This window comes from Nerophis lumbriciformis, linkage group LG25 (assembly GCF_033978685.3).
Source record: "Nerophis lumbriciformis linkage group LG25, RoL_Nlum_v2.1, whole genome shotgun sequence".
NCBI classification, from domain to species: Eukaryota; Metazoa; Chordata; class Actinopteri; order Syngnathiformes; family Syngnathidae; genus Nerophis; species Nerophis lumbriciformis.
In genome coordinates this window covers 25,639,303-25,655,550 of record NC_084572.2, presented here as the reverse complement: position 1 = coordinate 25,655,550, position 16,248 = coordinate 25,639,303, and the positions used below count along the sequence as shown (strand labels likewise).

At 38.3% G+C, this 16,248-nt stretch overlaps 1 protein-coding gene across 7 annotated transcripts in view; it reads left to right on the top strand.

Annotated features, from left to right (window-relative positions):
- LOC133621737 (protein sidekick-1-like) overlaps window positions 1-16,248 on the top strand; it is a 782,002-nt gene that overhangs the window by 550,084 nt on the left and 215,670 nt on the right. For all 7 annotated transcript variants that reach the window (XM_061984042.1, XM_061984041.1, XM_061984043.2 and 4 more), the window contains 3 exons: window positions 6,483-6,677; window positions 9,653-9,769; window positions 9,868-10,035. In XM_061984042.1, the coding sequence (XP_061840026.1) occupies window positions 6,483-6,677; window positions 9,653-9,769; window positions 9,868-10,035 (480 nt within the window). The remainder of the gene's footprint in view (window positions 1-6,482; window positions 6,678-9,652; window positions 9,770-9,867; window positions 10,036-16,248) is intronic.

Genomic DNA, 16,248 nt, shown 5'->3' with positions numbered 1-16,248 from the left:
CAATCTAAGCTAGTAAGTGAGGTAGTGAAAAGCTGTCAATTAAAGTGGCTCCAAATTGTTTGTTTTCTACGGACTAGAGTCCATTACTTGTTGTAACAGCAGGTAGTAGAGTGGAACCTGTGGTTTGCTTTAAGGAGAACCATGTATGTAAAAGTTGTACTACACAAAGTACCATCTGGGGACCAGTGGAGGTCATGTCAAGTCAATCTGATACATATAGTGCCAATTCACAACAGAAGTTTTTTCAAGGTACTTTGCAGATGTACTAGAACCAGGCTCCAACCCACTTGGCGATGGAGGCAAGGAAAAACTCATCATGGGATGGCCGTATAGGGGACAGACTGCTATGGTGTGCTTGACGGAGAAGCAGCTCAAAGGAGATACCATAGAATAGGGCTGGATAAATTTAATTAATACATTTTAATCACGATGTTGGCTTCTCGCAATCATTAAAAGGATATAGTTAAAAAAAAGAACTAATTAACTGCGTACAAAATAGAAAATAATCTGCCGTTAAACGCAGAATATCACGGAAATACTGAACTTCAAGCCCTTAATGATACACTTACAAAATGATTATGCTTTGAATTGAAATACCGTTCTAAATAACAAATATGTATTGCACCAATAATTGTGAGGATTTTTGCGTTTAAATTACAAAACCCAAAACCAGTGAAGTAAGCACCTTTTGTAAATCGTAAATAAAAACAGAATACAATGATTTGCAAATCCTTTTCAACCTATATTCAATTGAATAGACTACAAAGACAAGATACTTAACGTTCGAACTGGTAAACGTTATGTTTTGCAAATATTAGCTCATTTGGAATTTGATGCCTGCAACGTGTTTAAAAAAAACTGGCACAAGTGGCAAAAAAGACTGAGAAAGTTGAGGAATGCTCATCAAACGCTTATTTGGAACATCCCACAGGTGAGCAGGCTAATTGGGAACAGGTGGGTGCCATGATTGGGTGTAAAAGCAGCTTCCATGAAAAAGGGTCACCACGTTGTTAACAAATGCGTGAGCAAATTGTCCAATAGTTTAAGAACAACATTTCTCAACGAGCTATTGCAAGGAATTTAGAGATTTCACCAACTATGGTCCGTAATATCATCAAAAGGTTCAGAGAATCTGGAGAAATCACTGCACATAAGCGATGATATTACGTACCTTCGATCCCTTAGGCGGTACTGCATCAAAAAGCGACATCAGTGTGTAAAGGATATCACCACATGGGCTCAGGAACACTTCAGAAAACCACTTTTGAGTATTTACAGTTCCTCGCTACATCTGTAAGTGCAAGTTAAAACTCTACTATGCAAAAAAAAATTACGTTTCTCAGTCCGAACATTAAATATCTTGTCTTTGCAGTCCATTCAATTGAATATAGGTTGAAAAGAATTTGTAAATCACTGTATTATGTTTTTATTTACGATTTACTTGCCAACTTCACTGGTTTTGGTTTTGTAGCAAACATTTTGTTAAATTATATTTAAGACACAAAAAACACTCTTATGGTGGCAAAATAAATGTAAAAGGTAAAAAATTGAATTGAAAAACATTTAAACGGGAAAAAAAAATCATTTTATGTTTTCATTTTGCTATTATTTAAATGTATAGTTATTATATATATATTTTTTGTTTTGTTTGTTTTTGTTTGTTTGTTTGTTTGTTTGTTTTTTTTGTTTATTTGTTACTAATTTATAGCTGGTTGTTTTTTTAAATGAAATTTAAAGTTGAGTTTTGGTGGTACAATAAATATGGTACTCATGTTTTCAAATGAGTGAATAATAGTGTTATTAATCGTGATTTTGATATCAATCAAACTAATCGTGATTAATATTTATGCCATAATCGCAGGTAAATTATCTACTTTATTATTACATTACTTTATAAAACTAGTGCATTATATTGTATTGTTTTTAAAATATTTCTTATCTAAAAGTTAGATTTTCTCCTTAAAAGGCATGTTATATGTTAAAATTGTGCTGTTTTAGGTAGGGGTACAAGCACAGTTTCATCAATTGATTTCATTTTATTTTTTCAAGGTACAGGTTGCGTCACAGAACCATTTAAAGACGTATGCTGAGGTACTATTGTACTTCAATGTATTATAATACATTCTAAGTGCATTCAGCAATGGTAGCAGATTAAACACAGTGACATCCAGCATTGTTCATGACAGCTGCTTTAATGTGGATTATGCAAAGATGATTAAACGTGTAGGAAGTGGACACGGCAAAAAAAAAAAAAAAAAAAAGATAATAATAAATGACTAAAATAGTACAATGCTGTGTTTGTCACGCACGCACAGCGAGCAGGTTGACGTTGCTCTTCAATAACCCGCCCCTGTAATGAAATAGCCTCCTCAGGGTGACGGGAGACCAATGGCGGCTGGGAAGAAGAGTGACAAGTGGCAAGCAGGGGGTGAAAAATACGTTTACGCCAGCTTGTGAAACTTTGACACCAATGGATAGAAGAAAAAATTTGAATTCTTACAGTGGAACACCCACACCCATTCATCCACCCACCCACCCACCCACAAACACACACACACACACACACATGGACAAGTGACAGTAATTGTATTAGCCCCATGCTTGTCACATTTGGCGTATGTGTCAGGTAGGTTGGAACTCATATACGCTACATTTTCCCTGCTATATATTTTATTCATTGTGTTTTTTAGCTGGCCCTGCCACCCACAGCCCACCAGCCAGAACCTCCAATCAATATATTATTAGTAGCCATTTTGTCCTCATTCATATTTATAGGCAGAGAGCAGAGAAAGAAGCTAAGTCAGATGGTGGGGAAGTTTTCACGGACGTGAGGTCAAATGGTTTTTAATTGTATTCCAATATGATGCAATGGGAATGTTTGTGTACACAACACACCTCAATGTTGTCATTTGAATGTGTTGATGACAACACTTAAGATCCTCAACTTAGGCCAACATACTATTTACTTCTTCTATTTTTGGGTGTGGGTGGAGAAATGTAATGGATGTCCTCTCAAACCTACGACGTATTTTCTGGCCCCCTTCTGACTTCAATAGTCTAGTGTGTATATTGTGTTACTACAGTATACAATATTCAATATCAATTTGTCCGAACAGCAGCAAACAATCGTGTAGAGTCCTGGCTAACTTTCGGCTAACATCCCTCCACAGTGTTAAGCCGCTTATAAGTCGATCATCCTCTCCATGGCAGCTTGTAAACTACATTTCTTACAAGTAACATTATCACTGGAAGACTAGGGGACAAGGGATAGCTAAACATGCTACACTACAGTCCATAGGAGGATACGAGAAGACATGCTAAGTTAGAGCTTTTGAACATAAACAGGGGTGGGTGGATCAATCCTAATAATTACAGCTGAGGTAGGTAGTAAACTCGCTATACTTACTCCATTACATTATTTACGTAACTTTTTTTATTGGATGAATTGTACTTGTCAGAGTAGTTTTAATAGAACATACTTTTTACTTTTATTTGACTATTTTTTTAAAGAAAAAACAAGTTGTATTCCTATTGCTATATTTGTTTCCGCCAGGGGTGTCAAACTCATTTCAGATCGGTAGCCACATAGAGAAAAATCTACTCCCAAGTGGGCCGGACTGGTAAAATCACGGCACGATAACTTAAAAATAAAGACAACTTCAGATTGTTTTCTTTGTTTAAAAATAGAACAAGCACATTCTGAAAATGTACAAATCATAATGTTGTTGTGCTTGTTGTTGTTTTTTAACACTTCCATGTTGCGGTTAATAGTATTCTATCTTTATTTGTCGTTATTTATACTTTCTGAATAAATGATGTGATGATGTTTATCAGTCAACTCATTGGTGTTCATTTTCAATCTATCAAGATAAAAAAATTATATCAAAATCAAATTACAGTATGTTATTTATGTAGTTTGATAATTTTCCTCGACTGGTGCACTAACATGTGTTTTTTTTGGTTTTTTTTTTACATATGTAGCATCATCTACAAAGAAACAAAGAATTGCTATTGTGACATCCAGTGGACACATTTAGAACAGCAGTTTCTTTCATTCAAAAATTTCGGCTCATTTTTATACTTAGCAAACTCATCCCGGGGGCTGGATAAAACCTGTTTGTGGGCCTGATCTGTACGTTTGACACCCCTGCTTTAAATGGAGCCAAGAAATTTTGACATGAATGGAGCGCTTACCCAATATAGCGGGAAAAAACGTCCATCGAGTGAGTCACTTATAATATTGACATCATACGTGTTATTACTGGCTAGCTGTGTACAAACAAAACATGAAATGTGGGCTAATACTTTCCACATACTGTAATATGATTCTTCATATTTTTCAGTCAGTACAGATTGGTGTCGTATTGTAGTGTGTTGAGCATTACAAACTCACGCGATTCGGGTGCTGACACAAAAGCTAGCATATCTCTTTCCGTAGTTAGCTTTTACGGCTAATACCGTAGCACACCGATGTGTTACTGCGCTACAAAAATAGTTCCTCCGTGTTCGCTCTTACAATAACAATGTCGCTACAGCATGGTTATTACACATAAATGAAGTATATGCATTTTTAAAGCGATATAGAGGTAGAATTGATTGCTCACAATTAGCTGCATTGCTAGCCACCTGTAACGAGCCAATTTGTACAAGTTATTATGCAAAAAAAAAGAAAAACCTCATAAGGATTGTGAACAATAGGCCAAATTCCCCCCTAAAAAGTGCAGTTCCCCTTTGAGCAAATCCAACAGAGTAAATGTATAAAACATCACTGCCCTTCACCGGTTGCTTATTATTCTCCACTAGTAGTTGTGTTTTATTCACCTGTTGTGTGTCAAGTTGCTGTGTGACAGCTGTAGCATCATATCCTTCATAACACAGTGAGTTTTGAGTAATGACATTCTGCCCTTTCCAATCTGCTGTGGAGCGTAATAGGAGTTCCCTAATGGCTACTGTTTGTCACTAATACAGCATGTGTCATTTTTACATTCTCTACTGCGGCTGGTGGAAGTATTCGCAAATTAGTAACGCTGTTAAAACATGATTCTGAACTAAATATTTAATGCGGCCCGTTCTCACTCAGACTCTACCTCCAGCTGCCGCCATGTAAATTGAGTGTCGAACCTCTGCTACCATGCATTCCAATTTACATATGGATGTGAATACACTGTTTTAATCCCCTAAATAGTTTTGGACCATATACACTATATTGCCAAAAGTATTTGGCCACCTGCCTTGACTCACATATGAACTTGAAGTGCCATCCCATTCCTAACCCATAGGGTTCAATATGATGTCGGTCCACATTTTGCAGCTATTACAGCTTCAACTCTTCTGGGAAGGCTGTCCACAAGGTTGCGGAGTGTGTTTATAGGAATTTTCCACCGTTCTTCCAAAAGCGCATTGGTGACGTCACACACTGATGTTGGTCGAGAAGACCTGGCTCTCAGTCTCTGTTTTAATTCATTCCAAAGGTGTTCTATCGGGTTCAGGTCAGGACTCTGTGCAGGCCAGTCAAGTTCATCCACACCAGACTCTGTCCTTCATGTCTTTATGGACCTTGCTTTGTGCACTGGTGCACAGTCATATTGGAAGAGGAAGGGGCCCGCTCCAAACTGTTCCCACAAGGTTGGGAGCATGGAATTGTCCAAAATGTTTTGGTATCCTGGAGCATTCAAAGTTCCTTTCACTGGAACTAAGGGGCCAAGCCCAAATCCTGAAAAACAACCCCACACCATAATTCCTCCTCCACCAAATTTCACACTCGGCACAATGCAGTCCGAAATGTAGCGTGCTCCTGGCAACCTCCAAACCCAGACTTGTCCATCAGATTGCCAGATAGAAAAGTGTAATTCATCACTCCAGAGAAGGCGTCTCCACTGCTCTAGAGTCCAGTAGCGACGTGCTTTACACCACTGCATCCCACGCTTTGCATTGGATTTGGTGATGTATGGCTTAGATGCAGCTGCTCAGCCATGGAAACCCATTCCATGAAGCTCTCTGCGTACTGTATGTGGGCTAATTGGAAGGTCACATGAAGTTTGGAGCTCTGTAGCAACTGACTGTGCAGAAAGTATTTGCACTATGCGCTTCAGCATCCGCTGACCCCTCTCTGTTAGTTTACGTGGCCTACCACTTTGTGGCTGAGTTGCTGTTGTTCCCAAACTCTTAAATTCTCTTATAACAAAGAATATTTTGGAGCAAGGAAATTTCACGACCGGATTTGTTGCACAGGTGGCATCCTATGACAGTTCAACGCTGGAAATCTTTGAGAGCGGCCCATTCTTTCACAAATGTTTGTAGAAACAGTCTCCATGCCAAAGTGCTTGATTTTATACACCTGTGGCCGGGCCAAGTGATTAGGACACCTGATTCTCATCATTTGGATGGGTGGTCAAATACTTTTGGCAATATAGTGTACCTCCACACATACTGTAAGAAATGTCTTTCTTGTTTTGTGCACACACACACACATACATGTGCAGGTACGCCACAGCCCAGGATAGAATGGTACAAGGATGCGGTGCCTCTGTCCAAGCTAGCCAACCCTCGCTACAAGGTCACGGGGGCAGCCGGACTGACGGTGCGGCGAGTGCAGCCGGGTGACGGCGGAATATTCCAGTGCGTCGCTCGCAACGCGGCAGGAGAGACTCAAGGCCACACGCAACTCCTCGTCTCGGGTGAGTGCGTCTGACAGTGGACAAAAACACACGACAATCCTCTCTTCACTTGTCTCCATTCATTGGTGTGTCAGCCAGGAGGTGCGGCCATTGTTCTTACCACCTTCCTGCCAGCCGACATTGTTAACACGCCTTCACTATGTTTTTTCAAGCTTTTGCAACATTTACGTTTTATCTCACAAGTTTGTGTGGGAGCAACAACACCAGTGTTTGAGTGAGAGTTCTCTTTCAATCCCAATTTAAGACACATTCTTATGAGAGAAATGTGCAATGTGTGTCTTTTTATGCAACCAAACACACTGCAAAAACTGAAATCTAAGTAAGATTAAATATCTCCAATAAGCGTGATATTTGCTTATTTTCTGTCTGTTAAGATAATTCTTCTCACTAAGCAGACTTTATGTTAGTGTTTTACTTGTTTTAAGGGTTTTGGTCCTAAACGATCTCAGTAAGATATTACAGCTTGTTGCTGAGATTGTATGACCTATATTGAGTAAAACATGCTTGAAACTAGAATATCAACTATTGCAAAGCTGTGTCATCAACACTCACAAGTATAAAACTACTTTTTTAAAGTAATAATTTCTTACTTCAAGCATGAAAAAAAAAAATCATGATGCCGAGCACATATCATTATGTCAAGATAATGACACTAGCATTTACTTAATTTAAGAATATTTTTCAACATATTGAGCAAAAAGGTCTCTTTTTTTTCCTACCAAGAAAAGTGCACTTGTTATTAGTGAGAATATACTTATTTTAAGGTCTTTTTGGGTCCATTGAGGTTAGCTAATTTTACTTGTTTTGGAAAGTCTTGACAAGCCAAATTTTTCTTGTTCTATTGGCAGATAATTTTGCTTAGTTCAAATAAAATACCCCTAATTTTTGTATTATTTTTTTTTCTTGTTTTTGAACACTGACTTTTTGCAGTGCAGGGTTTTACTAATAAAGTACCACGCTAGTAATAAACAAAAAAAAAAGGTACTATACTGCCTTTGGAAAAATACCGGTACTTTTTTTTTCTTCATGGAAATGATGGTTCGCTGTGGTGAAAATGCTGTTTATATGCACCTAAGCGCATGCAAGTCAACGCGCACAGAGTACTTGCAAGCAGAAACAGGGTGAAGAAAGAAGAGGGAGAATGGACGTATTTTGCCTTAAAAACTAACAATAAAGTTGAAGCAATAAACACTGGAACGCTACTCTGCATGCGGTGCGTTTAAACATAGCTCGCTAGCGGCTAACGTCTCTCTGTAGTGTTTTAGCTACTTCTAAATCACGAATCCTTGCCTCCATGGCGACAAATAAAGTACGTTTCTTACAAGTATCATCTCTGCAGGATGAGGAATAGCTAAACATGTTTCACTACACATTGTAAAAGGATACAATAGCTAACCGCTAGCAGCAAGCTTGCGCTCCTGAATGTAAACAAATGGGTGGATCCATACATATATCGATTGATAACGATACCAAGTACAAGAGCCGTATCTAGTCAATACTACAATGATTACATCCATATTTTTTATTTGCAATGATAGTAAGTACAATAGCCGCATCTAGTCAATACTACAATTTTTTTTTATCATCACATAATTTTTTTAATTTTTTTTAATTGTTTATAAACTCAAGAAATACTTTCATTATGACCAATGTATGACACTGAAAATGTACTTGTAAATAAAATGTTTAAATATTTAGTTTTTTTTAATTATTATTGTATTGTTTTAAATTCTTTGGATAGGCTCCTTCAGCCCCACGACCATGAGAGGGACAAGCGGTAGTAAATGGATGGATGGAGGGTATTGAGTCAATTTTAATCTTGTGAGAGGATTTGCAATGGGAAAAAAATTGCAAACCCAAAAATAGGTTAAAAAATAAAAGCATTTTGTGGTTACAAATGTTTTGGGGTTACAAATATTTTTAGGGCACGCATGGCCCATTGCAAAAGGACTCCCGAAGGGAGTCCTTATGCAATGGGACATAAGGACCTATTGAATTTGTAAGGTTTTATATTTTTTAGGGTTTTGAGTCAACTTCAATCTTTTTAGAAGCCTTTTTATTGTTAAGGTATCGCCCACCCTTTTGTCTTTGGTATTTTTTCTCAAAATGTGTTGGGTGTGGTCAGTATTCAGCAGTCACGCCCATATATGGCCAACCAATCATCTAATAACTGACCAATAGAAGAGGCTTCTAACATATTATTCAGAAGAGGCTCCGCCCACAAGATTGAAGTTACATTGTGACCAAAAAAAAAACATTTGCAAACAAGCTATTTGTAACCCGGAAAAAGTTTTACAAACCAAAAGATATGCAACCAAATAAACAATTTGTAACCTAAAAAATGTTTTGCAAACCAAAATATTTTTTAACCAAAAAAAAATATTTGTAACCAAAAAGTACAATTTACACAGGAACTGAAAAAAACAATTTGTAACTAAAATTAAAAAAAAACATTTCACAAGAAAAAATAAACGATTTCGAACCGAAAAAATGTTTTGTAACAAAAAAAACACGATTTTCAACCACTCAAAAAATTTTCTGGAACCAAAAAGAAAATTTGCAACCTAAAAATTTATTTTAATGTTAACTTTTATTTGGATTTGTTTTGCAGTAATTATATTTCAACTCCGTTGTTTTGTTTGCAATTTTCTTTTTTGTTGCCAATTTCTCTTTGTTTGTTTGCAAAAAAACACAGATTTGTCTCCTGACAATATAATTTTGTGTTATATCGCAGTACTGATCAATTCCTTCCTTCCACTGGATAGTTTCTTTGTTCCATGTGGGTTTGTGAGTCAGCGTCCATTTCTGAAATTGAGAATCATTACCCACAGTGCATCACTCCCACTCCCCTTCTTCTCTTGCTGTGGCGTGCGTAGATCAGCAGTCATCTTTTGTGTTTTTTTCACTGTAGACATCGCTTCCGTCATAATTTTCTCTCCACTTGTCAACTTTTTTTTTTTTCTGCTGGATTTCAGATGTTGCTCCCACGTTCATGATACGTCCGGCTGACAAAACCGTCACTGAAGGCAACACGGCCTTGTTTACATGCCAAACAAGCGGCGCTCCCAAACCGGCCATCACCTGGAGGAAAGGTAACCCCCACAGAAACATGTATATACCATACACTGTTTTTAATAACCCCGTTTCTCAACTTTACACTCGGCTAATTACCTGCCTCCTCTCTCTGTAGGATCCCAGGTGTTGGCTAGTGGTTCTGTTCAGGTTCCCAGGTTCATGCTGCTGCAGTCGGGCAGCCTTCAGATTCAACCCATCAGCTTCCAGGATTCGGGAGAATACTCCTGTATCGCATCCAACTTTGAGAGAACCATCAACGCCACGGCCACGCTCACTGTCTTGAGTAAGCCACACGCTAAAGACAACCTTGGGTTGCAAAATTAGCATGGAAATCTACCGAAAATGGATAGGCATTTATTTGGAAAAATAAATACATCATGCACAAAAATACTGCTGATATAGATAGATAATGCTGCATAATTTTACCAAATTCACTTAAGCCTTCCACCCCATGACAAATACAGTATCAATACATTAATATAACATATTATAAATTTTACAAATGTATAAAAATATGCATAAACATATAAATGTGTATGCTGTATAATTAAATGTTTGAATACACTGTATATGACATATTTTATTGATCTTAGGGCTGTCAAAGTATGCACATTTTTAATCCGGATTAATTGCATCTTTTCTGTAGTTAACTCATAATTAATCGCAAAAATATGTATTTTTTCCCATCTTTAGAACCGTAAGTACCGGTATATCTCAGATCAAGTGGGAAACTACGGCCCGCCAACGTCTTCAAATTGGCCCGCGAGACAACAGAGTTAATTAGGAATCTTGCCTGCAGGGAGTTTGCACTCATTTAAATGTCTGACATCTTTAAACCTGCTATTTAGTTGCCGTCTAGTGGTCATCATGGGTTTTTCTGGTCAATGTCCTTTAATTATGATCTGAATGATGTTAAGCGCAGCATTTATTTATATGGCCAAATGCAAACAACCTTCCCTAGTCAAGGTGCAAAAAAAAATCCAACCAACACAAAATGTCAACAGACACCGTCACTGAACTTTGTGATATTATATAAAAAAAACGTCCATTCACCATAAAAAAAAACTACAATTGCACCCATTTTAGTCCGTTACAAAGCATGATGGGAGAAATGCAAAACACTCTCCATACTTATCCATGTTTGGCGCATTTACCTGCTTGATATTTGTGATTGATTAAAAAACTTTAAGGAGGTTGTCACTAAAGTAACTATGCTCTGAATGATGTTAAGCGCAGCATTTATTTATTATGGCCAAATACAAACAACCTTCCCTAATCAAGGTGTAAAAAACAACAACATCCAACCAACACAAAATGTCAACAGACATAGTCACTGAACTTTGTGATATTATAAAAAAAAAACGTCCATTCACCATAAAAAAAACTACACTTCAGGTGGGATGGAACAATCCATATAACACGTCACAGATGAAGTCACGCTAACATCACGTGACACCTCTAAAGAAGGCTGCAGAAGCAAGATAGCCGGAACTTGTCAGGTACAAAACTTTACCTTACTAGCTTATATAAATCAACCATTTATAAATAAAGATTAAAAAAAACTACAATTACACCCATTTTAGTCCGTTACAAAGCATGATGGGAGAAATGCAAAACATTCTCCACACTTATCCATGTTTGGCGCATTTAGACGCTTGATATTTCTTATTGATTAAAAAACTTTAAGGATGTTGTCACGAAAGTAAACAAGGTAGAAGTCGAACCTTCACACATTCTTGATATCTAATATATACAGTTATTTTACATGCAGTCCGCTTTCTGGCCCTCGACAAAAAATTTTTAGCCCGATGCGGCCCCCAAATCAAAAAGTTTGAACACCCCTGCCTTAGAACCCAACATTGATTGAACGTCATGTTTCAACGTTGTATTTGTGTTGTAGAATATTGGTTGGGAAAGGACCCAAATTCAACGGTCAAATAAACGTCAGAACCCAACATGGATTAAACGCTGTCAAAAAGCATATTGTTTCAACGTTGCTCAAGATCAGGAGCAACATCAACAAGTTCTCAACGCTGTTTTGACATATTGTGCCTGCTGGGTGATCGAGGTGAAACTGTGAAACGGCAGTCGATCAGAGCTCGAGTCAAAAATCCAAATTTGGGTCAGCATAAGCTTGCACACCGTCATGTTGGCACCTCTAGCCTGAGCCCTAGTTTTGTCACCCTCAGTGCTTTTAGCCATTGAAGAATTATGAAAAATGTCACTTCAGTCTGGCAGTGCTAACGCGAGTGCAAACTAAGATCCACCATCGTTCTTTTCTTAGTCCCGTTTAGAGACTTTGACAAAAGTTTTGTGCAAATAGGTAGAATAGTTTTAGCGTAGCCCTGCCGATATCAAACTGGCACGTGAACAACGTGGTTGGCGCAGAAGTATATTTCCATAAAGTCCTTCAATATGCATTTGCTGAAACGATGTGGAACACTAATTAAGCCGTGGCTGTCGGGTGGCATTAGTTCAGCATAGCAAACAGCCGCCTGATTGCTTATCGATGTAATGGGCAGATACGATGGGGAATAAATCATGTGATTGGCCAGGCAGGTGGATAACTGAGAGGCTGGTAAACGTATTGAGCGGGTCATTTTTACATTTATCCTGCCAGCCCTGCGATTAAATACTGCTGGCTTCGATTAGGCCGCGGCCTGCGGGATGTTTGCCGTCAGTGCTTCTTTGCTCTCCGATTCATCTCAATCGTGCAGTCAATGAGCTCGTGACGTCGCTGACCGCCAGATGGATTCTTACTCTCTCAGGGCGGAACCATGTGAAATGGAAATTAATTTCAGGTAGTCAGCACTTTTAGGGGACGCCGATAAGCACGGAGGACCCAGGTATCAGCACATGTTTGTGGGAGATAAAGCACGTTGTTGCTCCGCTACTTTCAGGCTAAGCTGTTAACGGTAATTAATTTTTTTAGCAGCCTACACTTGCATGTACACATGTTGAATATCACGCCGCCATGTTTTAATTCACCTGATTTGACATTTGTTCCGCGTGTTACACCGAGATCTAACCTCTTGTACTCACACATTTGGCACACCTGCAACTTATAACGAGATGCGATACGAGACCTGTATCAACAATATGCATTAATTAGCTGCGCAATTCATTATCATGTAATAATTACGTTGACAAGACGTCCAATTATGATGCATTTTAGTTGTACTGTAATGAGACATGGTAAGACTTTGCCTTACGGTAGTGTTTCCACTTACAAGCTTCATCGGTTCTGTGACTGAGCTCTCTACTCAAAACACTCAAATCAACATCACCCATTGAAATTAATTGAAATCAATTTAATTGGTGCTTGCCCTCCGTAAAAAAATAACCAACATGCCTTATAAAAAGAAAACAATTTTTTTAGATAGTACAATGGGATGTAGTACAAACAACTACTGTATATTTATAAAGTAATATAATAATGTCCAGATTTTACCTGGGAGAGTGGACTTCTATATGGCAGTGATCACCCACCTTTTCGAGCCCAAGATCCCTCATCTCTGCCAAAAACCAAAGCTCGATCTACTCCTGCGTCAACTATATATACAGTATACTATATATGTTAGGTCAGGAAAAAACACAATAATCTATATCATCCCTACAAGCCTGGGAAATAGGGGAGCAGGGAAATAACTAATGCTGAATATGTTCCCCATACTAAAGTGTTACCCATGATATATATATATATATATATATATATATATATATATATATATATATATATATATATATATATATATATATATATAAAAATATATATATACACACCGTATTTTTCGGATTATAAGTTGCAGTTTTTTTCATAGTTTGGCCGGGCTCCAGTGCGATTTATATATGTTTTTTTCCTTCTCGACATCGACGTCCCACTGGGGTGAGTTTTTCCTTGCCCTTATGTGGGCTTTGTACCGAGGATGTCGTTGTGGCTTGTGCAGCCCTTTGAGACACTTGTGATTTAGGGCTATATAAATAAACATTGATTGATTCTTTATTATGCATTTTCGGCAGGTGCGACTTATACTCCGGTGCGACTTATACGCCGAAAAATACGGTGTGTATATATATATATATATATATATAATAATATATTTTACTTATAAGGCGCCTTTCTGGGCACTCAAGGACACCGTACAAAATCAATTGGATAAACTGTACAAAATCAATTGGATAAAAACAACAACAACAAAGATAGAGAAGACAAGATGATTACAATGAATAGTCAGTCAGGAATAGGTGTGTTTTGAGTCTTGATTTGAAGAGGGATAGTGAGTCTAAGTTACGAAGGTCTGGTGGTAAAGAGTTCCAAAGATGTAGGGCAAAGGCTGAAAGCTTGGGCACCCATGGTGGACAGTTTAAATAAGGGGACAGTGAGCTGGATGGATGAAGAAGATCTTAGGTAACGTGAGGGCTTGGCGACATGGATCAGGTCAGAGAGATATGATGGAGAGAGGTTATGGATGGCTTTGAAAGTGAGGAGAATTATTTTAAAGTGGATACGATGTTTGATGGGTAGCCAGTTGGGTTGCTGCAGAACAGGGGTGATGTGCTGGATTGAAGGGGTTCTGGTGATTATCCGGGTTGCAGAGTTCTGGAGAAGGTGAAGTTTGTGAAGTGACTTGTGAGGGAGACCAAACAGGAGAGAGTTACAGTAGTCCAGGCGAGAGGTGACCAGGCTATGGACTAGTATGGCAGCAGTATGTGGGGTAAGGGATGGGCGAAGACGATTAATGTTTCGTAGATGAAAGTAAGCAGACCGGTTAATGTTGTTTATGTGGGCTTGAAAGGAGATGTGTGTGTATATATATATATATATATATATATATATATATATATATATATATATATATATATATATATATATATATATATATATATATATATATATACAGGTAAAAGCCAGTAAATTAGAATATTTTGAAAAACTTGATTTATTTCAGTAACTGCATTCAAAAGGTGTAACTTGTACATTATATTTATTCATTGCACACAGACTGATGCATTCAAATGTTTATTTCATTTAATTTTGATGATTTGAAGTGGCAACAAATGAAAATCCAAAATTCCGTGTGTCACAACATTAGAATATTGTGTAAGGCTAATACAAAAAAGGGATTTTTAGAAATGTTGGCCAACTGAAAAGTATGAAAATGAAAAATATGAGCATGTACAATACTCAATACTTGGTTGGAGCTCCTTTTGCCTCAATTACTGCGTTAATGCGGCGTGGCATGGAGTCGATGAGTTTCTGGCACTGCTCAGGTGTTATGAGAGCCCAGGTTGCTCTGATCGTGGCCTTCAACTCTTCTGCGTTTTTGGGTCTGGCATTCTGCATCTTCCTTTTCACAATACCCCACAGATTTTCTATGGGGCTAAGGTCAGGAGAGTTGGCGGGCCAATTTAGAACAGAAATACCATGGTCCGTAAACCAGGCACGGGTAGATTTTGCGCTGTGTGCAGGCGCCAAGTCCTGTTGGAACTTGAAATCTCCATCTCCATAGAGCAGGTCAGCAGCAGGAAGCATGAAGTGCTCTAAAACTTGCTGGTAGACGGCTGCGTTGATCCTGGATCTCAGGAAACAGAGTGGACCGACACCAGCAGATGACATGGCACCCCAAACCATCACTGATGGTGGAAACTTTACACTAGACTTCAGGCAACGTGGATCCTGTGCCTCTCCTGTCTTCCTCCAGACTCTGGGACCTCGATTTCCAAAGGAAATGCAAAATTTGCTTTCGTCAGAAAACATGACTTTGGACCACTCAGCAGCAGTCCAGCTCTTTTTTTCCTTAGCCCAGGTGAGACGCTTTTCGCGCTGTTTCTTGGTCAACAGTGGCTTGACACGAGGTATGCGGCAGTTGAAACCCATGTCTTTCAAGTGTCTCTTGGTGGTGGATCTTGAAGCACTGACTCCAGCAGCTGTCCACTCCTTCTGAATCTCCCCCACATTTTTGAATGTTTTTTTTTTCACAATCTTGACCAGGGCGCGGTGATCCCTATCGCTTGTACACTTTTTCTGACCACAGTTTTTCCTTCCCTTTGCCTCTCCATTAATGTGTTTGGACACAGAGCTCTGAGAACAGCCAGCCTCTTCAGCAATAACCTTTTGTGTCTTTCCCTCCTTGTGCAATGTGTCGATGGTTGCCTTTTGGACAGCTGTCAAATCTGAAGTCTTCCCCATGTTTGTGTAGGCTTCAGAACTGGACTGAGAGACCATTTAAAGCCCTTTGCAGGTGTTTTGAGTTAATCAGCTGATTAGTTTGTGGCACCAGGTGTCTTCAAAATTTAACCCTTACACAATATTCTAATTTTGTGACACACGGAATTTTGGATTTTCATTTGTTGCCACTTCAAATCATCAAAATTAAATGAAATAAACATTTGAATGCATCAGTCTGTGTGCAATGAATAAATATAATGTACAAGTTACACCTTTTGAATGCAATTACTGAAATAAATCAAGTTTTTCAAAATATTCTAATTTACT